The sequence below is a fragment of the Taudactylus pleione genome, unplaced genomic scaffold, assembly GCF_031769625.1.
Source record: "Taudactylus pleione unplaced genomic scaffold, aTauple2 ptg000070l, whole genome shotgun sequence".
NCBI classification, from domain to species: Eukaryota; Metazoa; Chordata; class Amphibia; order Anura; family Myobatrachidae; genus Taudactylus; species Taudactylus pleione.
Genome location: NW_028284472.1, coordinates 13,859,589 through 13,882,635, shown reverse-complemented (window position 1 = coordinate 13,882,635; position 23,047 = coordinate 13,859,589). Strand labels below are relative to the sequence as shown.

The 23,047-nt window shown below is 48.1% G+C and overlaps 1 protein-coding gene across 2 annotated transcripts in view; it reads left to right on the top strand.

Moving 5' to 3' along the window:
• The window catches only part of CYP39A1 (cytochrome P450 family 39 subfamily A member 1), a 78,783-nt gene that overhangs the window by 34,611 nt on the left and 21,125 nt on the right, over positions 1-23,047 (top strand). For both annotated transcript variants that reach the window (XM_088467359.1, XM_088467358.1), the window contains exons 10-11: positions 12,648-12,736; positions 20,469-20,556. In XM_088467359.1, the coding sequence (XP_088323485.1) occupies positions 12,648-12,736; positions 20,469-20,556 (177 nt within the window). The remainder of the gene's footprint in view (positions 1-12,647; positions 12,737-20,468; positions 20,557-23,047) is intronic.

The following is a 23,047-nucleotide window of genomic DNA, read 5'->3' as shown; positions in this document are numbered from 1 at the left end:
ATTAAGTTTAAGAAATCGCTGGGACATCCAGGAAGAGATAGCAGAGAGACAGTTGGAGATACGAGTCAGAAGAGAGGGGGAGAGATCAGGGGAGGAAAGGTAGATTTGAGTATCATCAGCATAGAGATGATAATGGAGGTCAAAAGAGCTGATGAGTTCACCTAGAGAGGAAGTTTAGAGGGAGAATAGGAAAGGTCCAAGAGCAGAACCTTGGGGAACACCTACTGTAAGAGGCTGTGGGGGGGAAGAAAAGTCATGAGAGGAAACTGAGAAAGATCGGTCAGAGAGGTAGGAGGACAGCCAGGAGAGGGCAGTTTAACGTAGACCAAGGGAGTGAAGGATATTCAGCAGGAGAGGGTGGTCCACAGTGTCAAAAGCAGCAGAGAGATCAAGGAGAATGAGAAGAGAGTAGTGGCTTTGGGATTTGGCAGCAAGGAGGTCATTGCTGACTTTTGTGAGGGCAGTTTCAGTGGAGTGGAGAGAACGGAAGCCAGACTGAAAAGGGTGAAGGAGGGAGTGAGAGGAAAGAAAAGCGGTAAGGCGTTTGTAGACAATCCGCTCAAGGAGTTTGGAGGCAAAGGGGAGGAGAGAGATGGGTCGGTAGTTAGAAAGAAGGTTAGGATCAAGGGTAGATTTTTTAAGAATGGGGGAGACAAGGCCATGCTTGAATGCAGGAGGAACAGTGCTTGATTAGAGGGAGAGGTTAATGAGGTGGGCAAGATGGGAGCAGGCAGAGAGAGAGAGGAAGCGGAGGGAGGGGATAGGATCAAGAGGGGAGGTGGAAGAGGGGAGGACTGGATGAGGGCCATGACTTCCTCTCCAGAAACAGGGAAGAAGGATGTTAGAGTTGGTAAAGTTGATGGGGAGGGGTGATTTGGGAAAGGAGGAGGTGGAGAGCTGGAGGACTGGTTGGATATGATGTCCTGATGTATGGAATCAATTTTAGATGTAAAGTAGGTAGCAAAGTCAAGGCCAGAGAGCAAGGAGGGGAGACGAGGAGGGGGTGGGTGAAGGAGGGAGTTGAAAGTGGTGAAGAGACGCTGGGGATTAGAGGACTGAGAGGAGATGAGGTTCTTAAAGTATGACTGTTTAGAGAGGGAGAGAGCAGCACTGTAGGATGAGATTGAAATGGAGAAAATCTGCCTTAGAGCGTGATCTTCTCCACTGTCACACGGCAGTTCGTGAACACTTTTGCAGGTATCTGGTGCATTTGGAATGCCAGGGTTGAGGAATAGATCTGCGAGTGTGATCTGCGAGCGAGTGATCGCTGGGGCAACAGAGTCCAGAGCAGAAGTAAGGGAGGCGTTGTATAGGGAAGTGGCTTGGTCAGGACAGGAGAGAGAGAGGATAGGGGAGAGAAGAGAGTCAAGCAGGGAAGAAAAGGAAACTGTGTCGATAGCATCAATGTTACGTTTAGTGATGGTGGCTTTTGGAGGTAGAGAAGGGGAAGGAGAGAGGGACAGGTTAAAAGAGAGAAAGTGATGGTCAAAAAGTGGGAATGTGGGTATGTGGGAATTTACACCTCCACATACCTGTCCTACATCATTTACACCTCCACATACCTGTCCTCACGTAATTTACACCTCCACATACCTGTCACACATCATTTACACCTCCATATACCTGTCCTACATCATTTACACCTCCACATACCTGTCCTACATCATTTACACCTCCACATACCTGTCCCACATCATTTACACTTCCACATACCTGTCCCACATCATTTACACCTCCATATGCCTGTCCCACATCATTACACCTCCACATACCTGTCACACATCATTTACACCTCCACATACCTGCCCCACATCATTTACACCTCCACATACCTGTCACACATCATTTACACCTCCAGATACCTGTCCCACATAATTTACACCTCCACATACCTATCCTACATCATTTACACCTCCACATACCTGTCCCACATCATTTACACCTCCACATACCTGTCCTACATCATTTACACCTCCACATACCTGTCCCACATCATTTACACCTCCACATACCTGTCCTACATCATTTACACCTCTATATACCTGTCCTCACATAATTTACACCTCCTCATACCTGTCCTATATCATTTACACCTCCACATACCTGTCCTACATCATTTACACCTCCACATACCTGTCCTACATCATTTACACCTCCACATACCTGTCCTCACATCATTTACACCTCCACATACCTGTCCTCACATCATTTATACCTCCACATACCTGTCCTACATCATTTACACCTCCACATACCTGTCCTCACATCATTTACACCTCCACATACCTGTCCTACATCATTTACACTTCCACATACCTGTCCTACATCATTTACACCTCCACATACCTGTCCCACATCATTTACACCCCCACATACCTGTCCCACATCATTTACACCTCCACATACCTGTCCTACATCATTTACACCTCTATATACCTGTCCTCACATAATTTACACCTCCTCATACCTGTCCCACATCATTTACACCTCCACATACCTGTCCTACATCATGTACACCTAATTATTGAGCTTTTTAGAGAAATTCACCTGAACACTTACATGTCTATAACGGCAAGATGTATGCTATTTAAACCCCTTTAAGGGCCCGATTCATGACGTAATTGCAAAGCTGCACCCACAAGTGGCTGTGCAATTCCTTCCTGCAAAAATGAGAATGCAGTAGGAGGTGTCTGACACCTCCTTGCTGCATCCGCGGTCCCAGCGCTGTATCCGAGGTCGCAGCCTGGGATCACCATCGCAACCAGGGCCGTAACTAGGGTAGTGCGACCAGTGCCAAGGCACAGGGCACCGCAGGGCAGGGGGCGCTGTTTTGACCTGTAAATTCTACTGTTTATTATCATTCTCACTTGTAGCTTCCTCTTATTTCATCCCCAGCATCTCCTGACCTCTCTTATCTCTTCCCTGGCCCTTCCCCATGAGGCCATGGCCCTTTTTAAGGTGCACTATCTTCTGTCCCTATTTGACAATTGGTGGGGGGGCGCCAATGCTCTTTCTGGCATACGGCACCAAAAAGTCTAGTTACAGCTCTGATCGCAACCATTGCAATCGATGGTTGCTCCTTTGCTCAGGCTGTGGTAGCTGAGGCTTACCGCAGCCTGGCCGGGTCCTGTCAGCCTGCGAGGCCAGGAAGTCTGAGTCGATGGACGCAGATACTGGCCTTGCCACTCCTGGAAAATGATGGTGACACACCCCCTGTTTCTGTGAACACAGGGCCAAATTCAGACCCGCTCGCGAGCGCAGAGCGCTCGCGAGCGCAGAGCGCTCGCAAGCGGGTCGATGGTGCCCTAGTGTGCATGCGCACGACAGAGGGAGCTCCGTCGTGCACATGCGTGAGACCCGCATAGCGACAGCCAAGCTGTCGCTATGGGTCTCGCACCAAAGGGGACGTGCTGTCGATGGTGAGGACAGCACGCCCCCTTTGGTGGGCGTGCCGGGGGCGTTGCTGCCCAGACAGAGGCGTTCCCATGGGAACGCCTACCGTCTGGAGCCGGCCCCACTGACATCACTAGTGATGTCAGTGGGAGTGCTTTTGGCTCTGATAGAGCCAAAAGCACACCTGGGCTTGCGGCAGCGAGACCCTACCGCAGGGTCTCGTCGCAAGCCCGATGGTCGCGATGGTCTTGACCATCGTGACCATCTTTTTGGCCGCTCGCATGAGCTGTGGGTGGTCCGGCTCTGAATCAGGCCCACAGGCCGCTCCCGCCCCGCAAATTCCTCTTCCTGTCAATCAGGCAGAGGCATATGGGGGCCAGTGTGCGATTTAGCAGAACCCGGTTCTGCACGTGCGCAGATTCCTGATGATCGGGAATCTGCGCTCAGCACCGCTGAATTAGACCCTAAGTGCATAATTATTCATTGGGAGGGGTGTACCAGAAACCCACAGACTTTCTCTGACAATCTATGCGAGCTTGGAATTGGATTGCAGATGGAATCCGCAGTGCGATTTCGCCATGAGGACAGCTCGCAGGACCCAACTCGCACCTAATTGGACTGAGCCCTAGGAGTCCGGTTATTAATATCAATCCTTATCTATATATACTGTAGTGATTTCCCTCAGCTATATTGAACATCACGATAATAGATACAGACACAGAGAAACAGATGGGGCCTGATCCACAGCCGCGAGCGATGCCGATGTTCTCCAGAGTTGAATGATTTTCTGCTTCTGTGTATGCGCGAAAAACCCGATCAACTCATACGAAGCACGTGCTGCACGGGGTGCACAGAGGCACAGGTGTGATTGAGATGCACAGTATCAGACATATATTGTAAATGTGCTGGGCGGAGAGCACTGTGGGCCTGATTCAGACCCGCTCGCAAGCGGGTCGATGGCCGGGTAGTGCGCATGCGCGGCGTGCACACCGCCGTGCGCGAGCCCTGGAGCGAGCGAGAAATCTCTCGCTCCGGTGCTCGCATCCAAAATGGGCGGCTGTCAATGTTGATCGACAGCTCGCCCCGTTTGGTAGGCGGGTCAAGGGGGGGTGGCTGGCCAAACGGAGGCCCCACTGACATCACGAGTGATGTCAGTGGTGAGCTTCCTGCTCTATTAGAGCCGAAAGCTCACTGGGGCTTGCGACGGACAAGACCCTACCACAAGGGTCTCGTCGCAAGCCTGATGGTCGCGACCATCGCGACCATCATCTGGCCGCTCGCTAAAGCTGTGGGTGGTCACCCACAGCTTAGCGAGCAGCCAGGAGGCCGAAAAAAATCAAAACCATGCGGCCGCCCTGATTCAGAGCGAGCGCTCGCTTTTTGCGAGCGGCTCTGAATCAGGTCCTGTATGTGTACTGGGAGGTGGCTGTTCAGGCATATGGAATGGTACGATTTATATGGCATTATGTGTCGTGGGTGTGTTGCTGAACTGGTTACGCACACAGATGCTTGAAGGTGCTAAAGTGGTCACAACTTGTTGTGTAAAGGAAACTACTCTAAGGGGTATATATTTATGAAGCAGCAGCTTATACTGTACAGATGTTCCCACATACATCTATCCTCCGTGCGCTACAGGTCGCGTCACACATAACGCATAAGCTCAGTGTGACTCGGTAGCACAGAGCGTCTTTTCCTGCGTCTTTTTACCTTCAAATGCGTCTTATTCGCACAACACTGCGTATGCATAGCACAAGCAGTTTCTGCCGATTAAAGTGATATGCGGCATGCCTATGATCTGTGAGCGAGTGCGGGTGTATCTGCATGTGAAATGCTACGTTACACTGTCAGTGGCTGTAACACTATAACGTAGCATTTCGCATGCAGATACACCCGCAGTCACACACAGAACATAGGCATGCCGCATATCATTTTACTCAGCAGAAGCTGCTTGTGTTATCCGGGGCGGATGGGCCATAGACCTCACAGGGAGTTTTCCCGGTGGGCCGGACAGTTTTGGGGCCACTGTAAACAATTTATTTATCTGATCCTTTTTTTTTTTTTCTTTTAAATATGTGACCCAATCTACCCAATGAGCGTCGGCCCTGGCATATTAATGGCTGAAACCAACATGATTTGTTCATGGTGGCTGACCCCTCCCCAGGGAGCAGCCACCTATGGCTGTGCGTCGCAAATCAGTCCACCCCTTCGTGATCCACTACTCACCCTACCTTGGTTACCCGCTATTGGCGTCAGGTGATGGAAAGTAGGGATGTGAAGTGGGCAGCACAGGCAGCATCTCAAAGCCGGGGTCACACATATACACTGACTGCCTGTCGATCTATTCTGTGGATGCTGGGATTGGAGGCTGCTGCTCCTCCCGGTCGCTGAGGCAGAGGTCACCTGTCACTTCCGCTCCCCTGCCTGCAGACCCCTGGAGATCATCTTCTCTTTCATCACCAGGCAGGAGTTAGCCAGCAGTGGACACCAAGCAATGCCTGCTGATGGATAAATTCCAGAGTGTGCATGCAACTGGGGGGCTGCTGTCTGGGGCGCTGCTGGGAGTTTACCCACCTGGTTGTCTGCGAGGGCTGCAGCATCTTTCATTGCATTGTATTACAGGCACCTGGAAGTACGCCAGGGTATATAGCCAGGCAGACTGGAAGTATAGTTGGGTATAGGCTGGTGGTTTATGTGTTTCCCTCTCTGCCCTTACAGGACCTGATCAATCTTTGAGGCTCTGGAGCTGGGTGCCCTCTACTCCTGGTAATCCAACTCATGTAGTGTCTGCAAACGTGTAAACAAGTTGTGACTTGTTGTTAGTGTAGCTGGGGACAGCCCCATGGGTACTCACTGCTAAAGCTGGTACCTACACTGGGGCACTCACTACTGAAGGTGTATCTACACTGGGCCCAACACACTGGACTAACTGCTGAGAGGGTACCTACACTGCGGTTACCACTCTGGGCACTCACTGCTGAGGGAACACCTACACTGGAGGCAGCCATGAGCACTCACTGCTGAGAGGGCACCTACACTGGGGCCAGCCCTCTGAACACTCACTGCTGAGAGGGCACCTACACTAGGGTTAGGCCCCTGAACACTCACTGCTGAGGGGGTAGCTACACTAGGGTTAGGCCCCTGAACACTCACTGCTGAGGGGGTAGCTACACTAGGGTTAGGCCCCTGTACTTTCACGGCTGAGGGCAAGGGTGGATTGGCCATAGCTTCTCCAGTAATTCCCAGTGTACTGTTTTGTGTTTTTCTAGGCTACATAAAACAGTCTGCACTTACTGCATACCTCCCAACTGTCCCCGCTTCCAGTGGGACAGTCCTGTTTTTCTGGGACTGTCCCACTGTCCCACCTGCGGGCCGCAGTGTCCCCTGGTGGGGGGGGAGTATGGAGGGAGAGCACAAACCGCTGCTCTGCAGGTGTGCAGGAGGAGAGCAGATGCCGTGCGCATGCGCACTGCATCTCTTCTCTTGTGTAGGGAGAGCCTGGGGGCTGCCCAGCATCTCGGAGAGTGGTGGGCATGCCCCCAAAGTGACTAAAACGGGGGAAGCCACAAGGCTCCGCCCCGTTTTCCATAAGCACCACCCCTTTTACTGAAGCCATGCCCCCTTTTCGGACGCGCACCCTCCTTGCCACCTCTAAATGTTGGGAGGTATGTTACTGTGTACTGTGCAAATATCTCTGCCCCCCAGCTGAAATTCCACCACTTGTCCTGACCCCTTTGAAGAATAAGCAGCCTTGCTTCTCCTAACCATGGATGACAGGCAGAGTTGCATTAAGGGCTACATGGGGCTGGGGCTGTAAATGTACAATGGCTTATATTGAGAAGGGTAGAATCTGTGACCAGTGCTGTGTGGGTGTGACCAGTGTTGTGGGTGTAGCCAGTGCTGTGTGGGTGTGACCAGTGCTGTGTGGGTGTGACCAGTGCTGTGTGGGTGTGACCAGTGTTGTGGGTGTAGCCAGTGCTGTGTGGATGTGACCAGTGCTGTGTGGGTGTGACCAGTGCTGTGTGGGTGTGACCAGTGTTGTGGGTGTAGCCAGTGCTGTGTGGATGTGACCAGTGCTGTGTGGATGTGACCAGTGCTGTGTGGGTGTGACCAGTGCTGTGTGACCAGTGTTGTGGGTGTAGCCAGTGCTGTGTGGATGTGACCAGTGCTGTGTGGGTGTGACCAGTGCTATGGATGTGGCCAGTGCTGTGTGGGTGTGACCAGTGTTGTGGGTGTAGCCAGTGCTGTGTGGATGTGACCAGTGCTGTGTGGGTGTGACCAGTGTTGTGTGGGTGTGACCAGTGTTGTGGGTGTAGCCAGTGCTGTGTGGATGTGACCAGTGCTGTGTGGGTGTGACCAGTGCTGTGTGGGTGTGACCAGTGCTGTGTGGATGTGACCAGTGCTGTGTGGGTGTGACCAGTGCTGTGTGGGTGTGACCAGTGTTGTGGATGTGACCAGTGCTGTGTGGGTGTGACCAGTGCTGTGTGGGTGTGACCAGTGCTGTGTGGATGTGACCAGTGCTGTGTGGGTGTAACCAGTGCTGTGTGGGTGTGACCAGTGCTGTGTGGATGTGACCAGTGCTGTGTGGGTGTGACCAGTGCTGTGTGGGTGTGACCAGTGTTGTGGATGTGACCAGTGCTGTGTGGGTGTGACCAGTGCTGTGTGGGTGTGACCAGTGCTGTGTGGGTGTGACCAGTGCTGTGTGGGTGTAACCAGTGCTGTGTGGATGTGACCAGTGCTGTGTGGGTGTGACCAGTGTTGTGGATGTGACCAGTGCTGTGTGGGTGTGACCAGTGCTGTGTGGGTGTGACCAGTGTTGTGGGTGTAACCAGTGCTGTGTGGATGTGACCAGTGCTGTGTGGGTGTGACCAGTGTTGTGGATGTGACCAGTGCTGTGTGGGTGTGACCAGTGCTGTGTGGGTGTGACCAGTGTTGTGGGTGTAACCAGTGCTGTGTGGGTGTGACCAGTGTTGTGGATGTGACCAGTGCTGTGTGGGTGTGACCAGTGCTGTGTGGGTGTGACCAGTGCTGTGTGGGTGTGACCAGTGTTGTGGGTGTAGCCAGTGCTGTGTGGATGTGACCAGTGCTGTGTGGATGTGACCAGTGCTGTGTGGGTGTGACCAGTGCTGTGTGGGTGTGACCAGTGCTGTGGATGTGGCCAGTGCTGTGTGGGTGTAGCCAGTGCTGTGTGGATGTGACCAGTGCTGTGTGGGTGTGACCAGTGTTGTGGGTGTGACCAGTGCTGTGGGTGTGGCCAGTGCTGTGTGGGTGTGGCCACCCCCTACACTCTCAGCCCCACTGTCTTCCTAAATACATAAAAAGAGAAAAGTTGCAGAATTCTGTGAAAAAAATAGAAAAACCATTTTAATAGTTGAGATTTATGGCCGACTATTTGATGCAGCTGGTCACCATCATGCTGCTATGATGGGCCTATTTCTATGTGGAGGCCTTAGCTCCATTGTTAATCTGGCCCTGCTGACAGGAGGAGAACAAACGCCCCAAGTCCAGCAGCTGGGAAGCTCCCTCACAGAGAGGAAAGTCCTGTCTACTCGGTTACCAATGAGCTTGAAGATTCACCTCTGGGGATTAGCAGAGTAGGTTCCAGCCAACAAGACCTCCCCTCCTCATCATTTAATTGACTCCTCCTGTCTCATAAATGTGGTGAGGGAAATATTACATAATCGTCCAAACACACTGTGCACATATGAAGATCCCTTTATCAAAATAACAGAAACATACGTTTAGATTGCCAGCAATCAAAATACAATTGTGATTAAAGCAACTCAGGGATACATAATTTGTCATTCTCGTACTCTAGTCTGCAGAATACTAACTTTAAGTAGTGGCGGGTTATGAGAAACATACCTCTATATAATAAATAATTAAATCAAAATACTGACTAATTTTACTAAACTATAGGAAACAATTACTTAAAATACTGATGTAGACTAGAATAACTATGAGCACCTAAACAGCAGGGCGGATTGGTCGTAGACTTCACTGGTAGATGTATTGAATTTGTTTTGTTCAACATTCAACCGTAATTGGGCAACAAGGTTCACTCAGTTATGGTGATCTCCCATTATGATGTACTGTATGGCATCACCTTGATGCTCAATGTACTGTATGACATTCCATGGAGTGCTGTCTGTACCTGATGGCAGTCACTGAGATGCTGTATGCTGATGATGGGATATAGCCTTTGCTGTATGGTGGTAGCTGTTTGTACTGTATTGTCACTAGGATGCTCAATATAATGTGTGCCAGCTCCTGGAATGATCTATGTACTTTATGGTGGTAACCAAAATTGAGATGCTGTATGTACTGTAAGATGTTTACTGGGATCACAAGCATGACCTATATAGCAACATTTCCAAAGCCCTTCATACTGGGCAAATTTTGATTGTAAATTACCTAATATCTACTGTACCTACTAAGCTGACATGCAGGATTAAATAAATTGTAATTAGCATATAGTAAGCATTTTATATGTAAAAAATATATTAAAAACAATTATATAGTCTCCCTAATCCTAAATGTTTATGGACCAACATGGTATATAAGAAGGCTATGATTCACTAATAAACCAGTTAATGAAGAGAGATGGAGGCAGAGACGACCAGAGGGCCAGTGGTAGGCAGCAACACTCAAAGGCCGCCTGGGCCCCACAGCAGCCCCATTCTCTGTACCTACTGTCTGAGATTTGATGCTATATAGAACAGGTGTGTAGGCATATAATGGACAGGTGTGTAGCTATATACTGGACAGGTGTGTAGCTATATACTGGACAGGTGTGTAGGCATATACTGGATGTTGAATCTGCGTCCAGGTCTCCAGTAGGATTGTGTTAACAGTCTGGCCTGGAGTTGAATCCTCTTGGACAAGTGTGTATCCATCTTAAGCAGTGTCATATCAGATAAATAATTTGCTTTATCCATTGTTTCTAAATTTAAAACCGCTGGTAAAATGGAGGGAGGGGTAAGGGTGACAGGCCAAAATTTATTCTAAAGTCCTTACCTTAAGATGTTATTCAGATTCTTTTTCTAAAATGTTGCTGCTCAGGACCTTATTAGGAGATATAATCCAAAGTTCATATCTATAGTCGTTATCCAAAGTCGCCTACATAAAAAAGGTACTCAGAGAGTATCAATGTAGGACAAAATGTCAGCACAAAATGGCTGCCAGTAGCTGGGCATCCTTTATATAGGGCTGTGACCTGCACTGTGACATCACATTGCATGCAGGCAGCAGCTAGAGATGGCTAGAGTTAGATCAGCACTGTGACATCACAATGCATGCAGGCAGCAGCTAGAGATGGCTGTAGCTGAGATCAGCACTGTGACATCACAATGCATGCAGGCAGCAGCTAGAGATGGCTAGAGATAGATCAGCACTGTGACTTCACAATGCATGCAGGCAGCAGCTAGAGATGGCTGTAGCTGAGATCAGCACTGTGACATCACAATGCATGCAGGCAGCAGCTAGAGATGGCTAGAGTTAGATCAGCACTGTGACATCACAATGCATGCAGGCAGCAGCTAGAGATGGCTGTAGCTTAGATCAGCTCTGGGCCTAGATGTCCTACAGCAGCACTCTGGTGAGAATAGAAAAGCCGGGGCTCAGGAGATGGCATTTTGCTCAGTGCAGGGAGAGGGTGCATGTAGCCGCTGCACTCTCTGCACCTACTATAGCCCTTGGCTGGGATGCTGTTTGTGCTGTATGGCAGACACAAAGCTACTCTCTGTATTGTATGGCTGTCAAGTTGGCTGTTTGCTAGCACAACTTATGATTGTTTTGGGGCGCCAAATGTGAATGAGGCCACTCTCAGAATTTTTTCCAGTGCCACTTTAAGTTCCCAATCCGCCCCTGGTGCTATCCATACGCAGTGTTATGCGAAAAAGATGCATTTGAAGGTAAAATGAAGCACGAAAAGACGCTCGGCACTACTGAGTCACGCCACGGCATGGCGCTACTAGAAGGGCTGGTAAACGCGCCAGGAGGCTAGATGTATGTGGACCCATCTGTACAAGCCGAACTTCCTCTGTGGGTTTGACCAAGGGGATTATAAGAGGCACAAACATTAATCGCCTGTTTCAGCTTTGGGAAGAGGGAGAGCCTGATTCAACAGCGATCGCAACTGCGATTATAAACGCAATCGTTAGATTGTTGCATTCTGGGCTAGCGTATGAATCGCAGTGTGCGTGCGCGAACACTCTACTGCGAATGGGACTGCAATCGCAGTGAATACGCAGACCCATCGCAGAGTGATTGACAGGTAGTACTGTTTGGGGGAGGTGACGGGGGTGGTCGGTGAAGTGCAGGCGTGTCAGGGCGTTTGAACGCCATTATAGGGGCGTGCATAAATTATCCACTGCGAGGCCATACGCAGCTTGGGCTTTCAATGCGTGCGTTGAGGTTAGCAATTCCTGAGTAAGGTCAGGCCTTGTGCAAGTGTGCGTGAGGCTGCGATGGTACTCGATGTTACCGATGGTATCGCAGTCTTGCTAAGTATTACGGATGTGTGTAAGGTAAGCTGGGTGTTTTGTTCTGATATGCCAGGATCCAGTTAGAAGCAACAGACAGTAGTTATATAAATATATACCCCCCTAACGCCTATTTAATTTTTGACCTTCTGGGTGATAGTGTATTGCAAATCGTAAGAGTTAAACAAAATTGCACCATTTTACCCAGCAACAAAGCCCAGATGAAAAATAAGGAAAGTTTTATTGGTAATTAAGATCTTTGCAACAATGTGCTCAAACGTGCCGCCCGTAACCCACAGCAACCAGTCAGGTGTCTGCATTCATTTTCTAAATTGCACTAGTTATGTCATATTGTGAATGATGGTTATTATAGGGGCAGCACGGTTACTGGCATTGCCACGCTATTAAGAATGTCCTACAAACGCCCAATTGTTCTACGCAACAAAGTTAAATAACTTAAACAGTATTATATGAAGACTTACGAGGGTAACGTTATTAATAGAAAGGCGCTGTACCACGCATAGATAACCACACGCTATAGACCATGAATACAGTTGGACAGTTATTATTGTACTCTCTGAACATTGATTTTGTTTGTTTCCCATTTAAGCTTTCTGTAGGAAACTTCCCCCAACCTGAAGGAAAATAGCCCAGACCATATTTAGTTCAGATCGGCTGCTTTCAGCAATGTCTCTTTTTATGTCTAGGGAAAGAAAGCCTCAGATTATTTACATAAGGCCTCACTGGAAAACAAATTATATTTTCTTCCCACAGGAACGTTGGAACAGAGCAAATATAGAGAAGAATGTTTTCCTAGACGGGTTTGTAGCCTTTGGCGGAGGAAAATATCAGTGTCCTGGCAGGTCAGTGTTCCCGGGCCGGCGGTGTTTATCCTCTGACACACGGAGCGCTAGTCTTGTATAGCGCTGCACAAGGTTTATCCTCTGACACACGGAGCGCTAGTCTTGTATAGCGCTGCACAAGGTTTATCCTCTGACACACGGAGCGCTAGTCCTGTATAGAGCTGCACAAGGTTTATCCTCTGACACACGGAGCGCTAGTCCTGTATAGAGCTGCACAAGGTTTATCCTCTGACACACGGAGCGCTAGTCTTGTATAGCGCTGCACAAGGTTTATCCTCTGACACACGGAGCGCTAGTCCTGTATAGAGCTGCACAAGGTTTATCCTCTGACAGACGGAGCGCTAGTCTTGTATAGCGCTGCACAAGGTTTATCCTCTGACACACGGAGCGCTAGTCCTGTATAGAGCTGCACAAGGTTTATCCTCTGACACACGGAGCGCTAGTCTTGTGTAGCGCTACACAAGGTTTATACAACCTGCTTATTGGGATAAACAGTAAACCCCTGCTGTGCATGTGCTGACTTGCTGGTAATTGTTGTTCAAGAAGAGCATTCGGGAAATAGTAATTCTTTAAAATTAGTTAACCCTTCAAAACCTCTCCATCAGCTTGGGAAGAGTTAAACGTAAAGATGCAACTTTTATGTACATGTTCTTGGGCTGTATTCTAGTGCATTGATACGGCCATTGGCGGTCACTCCGTCTAAAGCCGCACGCTATCTGGGCAGAGGTCTGCAGTGGTCTCACTGGCTGGACGAGGGCAGTTTATTCATAGAAGGTTTTCTCTTACTGCAGGTCTAGGAATTGGTTACTAGGTTATTGTCTTTCTGTATCTGATTGTCATTTTACCCCAGTGGCGGGCTACCTTAATAATTTGATAATTAGTTTTAGAATATTTTTACTGCTTGGTTATTTAATTACTATAGTTACATTTTATAGTCAGCCCCCCTAACGGGCGTTCGAAAAGTTAAAAGGCAATTAATGTGTAAAAATGCATTGATGTCACAGCGCCCCCTATCTGCATTGCTGGTGACTGAGAGACATAATACAATGATTCCGATGTCTGACTGGGAACTGCTAGAACTCTGTAAGCTCATGCCCCCGTCTCCCACCCACGCGCCTCTCACTACTTGAATCTGTTACCAGGGCCGCTGCTCGTCTGATTTTCCCCCTCACTGTTCTGCTGTTCCCAACATTGGCTCCCAATCACTTACAAAATCCAATTCAAACTCCTCATTCTCATTTATAAAGCATCTCCCTCCACACTCCCTCTCCCGCCCTCTCCTCCCTCCCAGCAATCTGCACCACACATCCCCGCCTCTGTACACTCCCAACTGCAACAGTTCTCCACCTATACCTATATAACTAACTCCCATGCCCAATCATACCCCTCACCAGTTTCCAAAACGCATTCTATGGCAGCAAAACCTACCAGTCATCCTCACTAGCCCCATGCACCTACCCATCCACCCTTTGTCACCCTTGTTTGTGTCAGACACTCCCTTTTAGATTGTAAGCTCTCGTGGGCAGGGCTCGGCTTCCTCTTGTCTTCCTGCCTACCCATTCCTGTCCACCTGCTCACCCCAGACAGACGCCTTCACTTTGGTCTCTATGTCTCCTTCTGCTGCATGACATGCCCTGTGTGTACCCCCTTTATTACCTTTACCAGCTTGTGCCCGTCCCCTGTTCTGTACTGTGAATTTGGTGGAACTTGTTCTACTACCTAATACATAAATTATGTAACAGGGTTGGAGAAATAAGGACACGTGACAGGCACGTTCCCGGTGTACCAGTGTCTTTTAATGGAAGCCGACACTGTTCTTTAGCAAATACACATAGTAGCCTGGAATAGCAGGACTAGAAATTAAATAAACAGGTGTAATCAAATAACCCAGCATCAAAGTCTCTAGAGTTCAGTCTGCTGCCATGGAATGCAGCCACCTCCTACCATGCTTTCCAGCACAGCTGTTCAGTCGGTCCCTGGCACTAATCACACGTGGGCCTACTCACTGGCCGCTATTCGGCATCAGTGCCCGGAGTACTGGGTGAATGAAAGTTTTAAACTCTTCTTGTCTTCAGTAACGACTTGCAGCTGGGCTTGTGCAACCTTGAAAACCCGGAGTTCCAAATCTCCATTGCTGCTGCAAACTGCACAGGCTTTGCTGTCATCTCCCTTTGAGGGAGCTGATCCCACCAGAATGTGGGTAATTCAGATGAGAGACCACCCCTCTCACCACAATAAATAAATGCTGATGATGATAATAATTCTAGTGGGCAAATTTACCTCGCCCTGGGAACCAATTTTCTGTCTCCCTCTCCTCCGTTCCTCCAACTCGCTGCAGATTTCAGAATTTATTTCCGCTCTTAAGGTGCCTACACACTTGGCGATGTGCTCACGATCCGACATTGTGTCCGATTTCCCCTTGAACTCTCCCCAGCAGCTCCCTGGCTGTCGTGGGCACGATTTGGTGTTAAAAACTGTCCAGTGCGACAAACGATCTATCGTGCCTCCTAACTATTCCTGTGCATCGTGACTGGGATTGGCAAATCTGCCCTACAGCATGGCAGATCTGAAGATGAGATGTACGACCAGCGGGGATGGGCATCGGCATCATGATCGTGAGTGTAAACTCCCGATTTGGGGATATTTTACACGATTTGTCGTCACGATTCGTCGGAATCGGCCAAATCGTGTAAAAAATCGCCAAGTGTGCAGGCACCTTAACAGTTGTCGTCGCAGTAATCATTTGATCCTTCCATATTACTTTGAAGTGTTAAACAACTGATATTTGAGACCCGATATCTAGACCGGTTTTAATACTATGCACAGAGCAACCTGTGGAAGACAGTTTCAATTGTTTGTGTTGCAGGCAAGGCCCGCCATCTAGTGTGTTCATATACTGCATTTACGGTATCCCCACGATCGTGTATTTTATGTACGCAACCCCGTAAGGCTGTGAATAAATCATAGGTGACGCCCGCATTTGAATTGACCCTTATGAACTCTTCCCTTTAGTCTGAATGAAGCAGAGCTGTAGGAGCATTCATTATAAGTGATCAGAGTTGGAAACCCTTGAATATTTTTTTTTTACCGACTGTATTATAAAATGTACTGACATCTTCTACTGATATCAGATGGCACCTTCAATACTGTCTGTCCTCAGGGACTGCTCTAGTCTGGCAGGCAGGGAGCTCAGCCAATTGGGGCAGGGTCCCGATCCCCACTGCCAGCAGCTGGGGTGTGGTATGACAAGTCAACCTTCAGAATGTCTGTTATCATTCACATTTAGTGGACAGGTGATATGTTGACAAGTGATTACAAATGTCGACATGTTTAATATGTTGATATGCCCACAATGTCGACATATTATACGTTGACACAAGAATGTTGACATAGAGTTTTTTTTCCATGTTTTAACCTAAGCCTAAAAATAACACAAAAAATGTACATTCTGGTGTTGTCATTTAACTGTCTCGGGCCGCTCTGGAGGTCCACAGGGGGTCCGGGACTTACCTGTCCAGGCGCTCTTGCGGTGTCTGTCTGGCGGGGGTGCCGGTTAGCGCGGTGTGCGGGCAGGTCCCTGAGAGGCAGCGCTGGGTCTCTGGCATCTTGGAGCTGCTGTGGCCGGGAGTCTGTGCTAATGCTGCCGGGTGCTGGGCGTCGCCATCTTGGATTTGGTCACATGACAACCAATCCATCTCCAGACTTGGGTACTTAAGGGCTTCCTGGGAGTCCTCATGGTTCCCAGCGCAACATCTTAGGGCTGTTTCACACACACCAGTTTTCACCGGACGGCAAAAAACAGGGCGTTTTTTTGCCGTGTGTAAAATGTAAATAAGTATGGAAATGGATGGGTCCTTGCACGGGAGTGGAGTATATATTTCCTTACACACACGCCGGCTTCTTCTGAGCTGCTGCTGCGGCTTCTGCGCATGCGTAATACATTTTAAAAAAACAACAACATTAAAAGCGGCTGAAAGCCGTCATATGTGAAAGGCACTATTGCCGGAAAAAAAACGGCCGGCTTCTGCCTGTTTTTTTGCCGGCCTGGCAGGTGTGAAATAGCCCTAACACAGCTAGTCTATGTGCTAGTTCTCTGTGCTCGATTTGCCTCCAGTGTTCCAGTTGCAGTACCTACTTGGAGAACTTTTTTGCCACCTGCTCCATTCATAGTGCCACTGCCAGTGTTGTGCATGTCTCAGTACCGGTATTCTAACCGCTACCTGTACTACGTTACAGAGGAATCAGTATGATTTACCTCCCTTCCCCGCAGCCTAACCCTAAGTCTCCCGGGGGTGCCTAACCTTAACACCCACTTCCCCTAGCCTAACCCCAAGTCCCCCCGGGAGCCCCTAACCTAAGCCTCCCCCCGCAGCTGTCCGCGCCCGGATTACCTTCGATCGGTAAGCCGGGTGTCGGGCTCCTGGCATAGGTCTAATGACAGGTGTCGGGATTTCGACGCCTGACATTAGACACTTGCAGGGATTAGACAGTCGGGATGCCGACGATCGGCATTTAGACCGTCGGCATCCTGACTGCATAACGTTACAGAGCTTCCTTCACCAGCGTCCCCAGTCAGCACCAGTACCATACCTCAGCGTCTCCGGAGTTGTGCTCTGACTACCCGGTGGGGTTAAGTTTTTCTTTTGTCTTGGATCTCCGTCCTCCGCATCATCCTGCAAGGCAGAGACATCCATGAACAAGTACCTCCTTAGCCCATATCAGGAAACCGCTCGCAAGGACTTACCTGCTCCCAGTCCGGGTCCACTTCCCACTCCAGATGTGACATTAACCATGTCGGCATTTGTGAATGTCTACATTTTTCTTGTTAACCTTATGTACATGTCAACATTCTGACTGTCGACATTCAGACTGAATCTCGGTCGCAGGAGATTTAACACAGTGGATCCTATTCTAAACCCCGCTGTTAGGAGAGGTAGAGTATATAAAAATGTATAGAGCGTAGAGGATGCGATACACCAGACATCGGCGGGGAGTGCGGCACAATATAGGAGTAGAAGCCTGGTGTAACACCTCTCTATAGGTAAATATAGGAAACATAATGCACAACCTCCCATTATTCACCCTCTTTTTGGTATAGTCTCCATTGCATCTCTGTAGTTACAGATACATACATCTATCGTCTGTGCGCTACAAGTCGCGGGAGCTCCGTGCGACTTGGTAGTGCCTAGCGCCTTTTCGTGCAACTTTTTACCTTCAAGTGCGTCATATTCGTATAGTGTTGCAAATATGGTGCACAAATGGCTTCTGCTGATTAAAATGATATGCGGCATGCCTACGTTCTGTATACGACTGCCGGTGTATCTGCTTGTGTAACGCTACGTTACAGTGTTACAGCCGCTGACACTGTAACGTACTGTAGCGTTTCGCTGGTAGCAATTTCTGAGTAAGGTCTGGGCTTGTGCAAGTGTGCGTATGGATCCGATGTTACCGATGGTTTCGCTATGTTCCCCTAGTTTAGGGATGTGAGTAAGGGGAAGTGGGCGTCCTTATGTTAGGCTGCGATCGCAATGCGATTGCAAACATTTACATATCACCGCTGATATTAGCAACTGCGTTGAGTGCATATTATCAGAATGGGATGCAGTTAGCGGACCGGATGGCGGCCATCGAAATACAGACGCTGGAATCCCGCCGCCCGGCAAATTGCCGACGACGATATCCAGAAGGTGATCAGGATACTGTTGTTGGCATCCCGAACTGCCAAACGTCTAGGGCCGGGTAAGTATGAGCTGCTTCCCGGGGAAGTGGGCTTAGCTTTAGGCAAATTATGTTTAGGCACCCCCACGGGAGTGTTAGGGTGCGGGGAGGGGGAATTAGGGTTAGGCACAACCCCCTCGCATAGGCAAATGCAGGGGGGGGTTCCGTCTGCCTGGAAACCCCCCTCCCCAGCACATACCATGACCACAGTAGAAATAGTAATATAATACAATGTTACTAGTGCTACATGTTCTTCTCAGTATCACAAATAACATAATTAGCACCAGCTGTGGATCTTTTAACATGTATCAGCCAGTAATAAATAACCTGTGCACCAACTAGGAGATGTGGAAAACATGCACTGTTAGGGATGCACTGCTATAGAGCCCAATATGTACATATATGTCCAGGGAAGTGCTAGGTTCTTCTGCTGCTCCTCCAGGCTCCCGGACTTGCTCTAATACTCTGGAATGGTGCCCACATCTAAAATAAAACATCCAGCTCAGGCAGGATGGCCCTACTGCCGCATATAATGGCTTACTGTGATTGCTGGTCCTCTATATGCTGGAATTAGTACACACAATATACTTTGTATGACGCATATTGAAGCGGGATAAGTACTAATTATGCCCTCTTCATGCACTGGCCACAGTCGCACTAAAATCAGGCATTTGGAAACCCCCCTCTAGAAATCCTGCGTTTGCTACTGCCCCGGGGGACTTAGGTTTAGAGTCCGGGGAGTGGGGGTTAGGGTTAGGCACCTCCAGGGGAAGGTTAGGGTGAGGCATCACAAAGGGAGGGTTAGGGGGGGGCGAGGGGAGGGATAGGGGACTTGTCCACAACGGGATCCTGAACTGTCGGGCTACCGGTGTCGGGATATGAACCGGCGACTCTTCGGCCGCCTGTATTTCATACCGATTCCAGCAGAATAGCAATCCATGCTGAATCAGGCCCATAGCCTAGATCTGATTAATAGAATCAGAATTTGGGTTAGCCGGGTGTTATAATAGAGACCTGCCTGCCTGCCAATTATTTTTCACAAGGAAAAGTGATACATTGAAATACTTTATTTCATCCATAATGCTACAGTATAGCAAAAATCAGTCATAATGATTTTGAAATCGCGAGATTGTATATAGAAATTAATATAACTTTGTATAAAGTTGAGATGCCCTGATAGACATTTAAGGCCCGACTTTGCCAAAAATGGTCCCTGAAAATAAGCGCAAAAATGCAGACGGAAAGTTACGGTTTTATTTGTATTTTCAGTGCACATCTCGTAATATATAATCTTCATGTTTCTAAGCTGCCAATATAGCATTGTCATCTGTACATCAGAGCTTATTATATAGTACAAGGTGCTATAGATTTCAAACAGCCCATAGTACCCTATCAGATATTTATTTGATTTGTAAAATGCAGGTTTGTCTAATGAAATCTACCAACTTAAGTGACGAGGACACCCCACCCCCACCCCCAGTACTTAACAATATTGTATGGAAAATAGGCAATAAATCCATTTTCATTATTAAGCAGTGTATTATTAAAGGGGAACTCCAACATAACACTCTGGGCAAAATGTACTAAGTGGCGGGTTCTAAACCCCGGCAGTTTAGTGGCGGTTAGACGGCGGTTTCTAAATGACACCAACACCACTGACTAGTAATTTTAGTTCTAGTCCTGCTCTCTTCTATTCAAAATGTGTATTGACGGCGGTTTTGAAGCTGCTTTGGCATTAGTAAATCTGCGGATAGCAAAACCGCTGCCAAACCGCCATCAAACTGCCGGGGTTTAGAACCCACCGCTTAGTAAATTTTGCCCTCTGTCTTCCCAGAAGATTTGTTTCTTTATATGTTCCCTTGGATATGACAAATGTTTGTATTGGATGCAGTGTATATACTCATAAGATCTGCCTGGAACATAGAATTATCTAAGAGTTCCCCTTTTAATGTTTTGGTCCTTTTTCTATATAAATTGAATAGCTAAGTTCATTTTGTTTGCTTGCTTTATTCAGGTGGTTTGCGCTGATGGAAATCCACATGTTAATCGTTTTGTTCCTTTACAAGTATGAATTCCAGCTGCTGGATCCCGTTCCTAAAGAGGTACTTGCTCAATTTATGTAGAGGGCCTATTCATGCACTTCTGCAATTTCATCACAAATACAAAAGCTATGGGAATACTAAAAGTATTCTGATGTATTATTCCTTTTAACAATCCCCACCAGCTATGGGATAAAGAGCTACGGGAATATAATTGTCACTGGGACTCTGTATCAGGGTGACAGAAGCAGAAGAATAGCCACAATGTCAATTCAACCTGCTGCAATTAGTGTATTAGAATGTCAGCTACAGCACAGAGTATTTCAGCTCAACAAAGTCATGTGTGTTTGTGTATAGGTGAATATTAAATGGGAGGGACTGTACCATCCTAATCACATGACCGTGCATTATTTCCCAACTGCCTCAACTATTTCCCACTGTGATCAAAACCTGATCACAGAAGCACAGCAGTATCATTCCACAAGGTCACCCACAGTTTAGCAAGCGGCCAGAAGGCCAAACAAAAAAAAAACACCCTCCAGACCTGTGAGCAGGTCTGAATCAGGGCCTAAGGACGCTGAGGTGCAGCCTATGTTGCCGGGTCGACACAGGCATTGGTGAAATGGATTGCGCACTTAGTCCACTGAGGTGGGGCCTATGTTGCCGGGTTGACACCAGTATTGGTGCACTGGATTGCGCACTTAGGACGCTGAGGTGCGTCCAGTGCCGCCAAGTTGGCACAAGCAGCTGGACGCTGGATTGCGCACTCAGCACTGCTAGTGCACTCTGTGCCGCCAAGATGACACAAGCGGCTGGGAGTAGAAATGCACACAGTGCCGCCTAGATGACAGAAGCGGCAAACAGCAGATGTTATGCGGACCGTGCCGCCTGGATCGTACAAACGGCAGACAAGAAATAAAGCAAACAGGAGAACTGGAACTTGACTGAAACAAACAGGAGACTGGTTACAACCAGAATCATGTGAAAATGCTATCACCGGCAAGGAATGAAGGGCTGGCTGCAATTTAACAGATACTGGCTGCAATTTAACAGGGTCCAATCAGAGCAAGCACTGCAAGCCTCCCTAATGACAGACTTGTGTGCACCTGGCCTGTGCACACAGAGAAGACAATTAACTAGTGTGCAGCTGATACTGCACACAGACAGACAGTAATTAGTGAACACATTAGATCAACGCACAGACAGACAGGAATGACATGCTAGGCTAAACACAGAAAAGACAGGATTTAATGCAGTGTCCCAGTAGAAACTAAGACTGGGAACTGCAACCAAGATGATCTGCTAACCGCAGATCCTAACAGTAGGTTCTCTGCAGCTGAGAGGAATTACTTCATTGGGGATCAGGAGCTGCTGGCCATCAAGCTTACCTTGGAAGAATGGAGGTATTTATTAGAGGGTGCAAAACATCCTACAACAATTTATACTGACCACAAAAATCTTTTATATCTGAAATCTGCACACTGCTTGAACCCTCGTCAAGCTCGCTGGGCACTTTTCTTTTTTCGTTTTGATTTTGTTCTCAAGTATAAACCTGGTTCTTTATATGGAAAAGCTGACGCACTCTCTAGATCCATGCTAGAAGAAAAAGAGCAAACAGTAGAACAGAAGTATCCAATCATTAATCCTCTGGATTTCTCCTCTACATCTACTACTCCTAGTCCTCCCCGAGGTAATACCTTTGTCCCAATGGAATTACGGAATAAATTGTTATCTTGGGCTCACGATTCTCAATTTTCGGGCCACTCTGGTGTCCGTAAGACCTACTCTCTTCTCCAACGCAGTTATTGGTGGCCCTCAATGAAAAAAGATGTACAAGAGTTCATTCGTTCTTGTACCAAGTGTATACAGCATAAGACTTCACGTCAGTCTCCTGCAGGCTTGCTCCATCCTTTGTCGATTCCTGTCAAACCTTGGACCCATCTTTCGATGGACTTTATTACTGACCTCCAGGAATTCCAAGGTTACACATTCATCTGGGTAGTAGTGGATCGATTCACTAAAATGGCTAATTTTTCCCCTTTACCACGTATTCCTTCGGCCACCAAGTTGGCACAGATTTTTATTCAAGAAATCTTTCGTCTTGATGGACTTCCTCAAGAAATAGTATCCGGTTAAGGGATCCAATTTGTAGCTCGTTTTTTGAAAGCTCTATATTTTGCCATGCAGATTAAATTGCATTTTTCATCAGCCTATCACCCGCAATCAAACGGCCAGAAAGAGAGAGTCACTCAAGACTTAGAAACGTTTCTCAGGATTTATTTATCTTCTTCCCAAGACAATTGGGCTGACCTTCTGCCATGGGCTGAGTTTGCCCACAACTTCCACTATCATTCTGCTACAGGAGAAAGTTATTTTTTCGTCAACTATGGGCTACATCCCCGCATTCCAGAATTTCAGTCTTCACCGGTGGTGGAAGTACCAGCTGCCAGTGCAGCCCTCCAGAATTTCTCACAAATTTGGAAACAAGTTCATCAATCTTTAAAGAAAGCTTCACATAAGTACAAAATATTCGCTGATAAGAAACGTTCTGCTG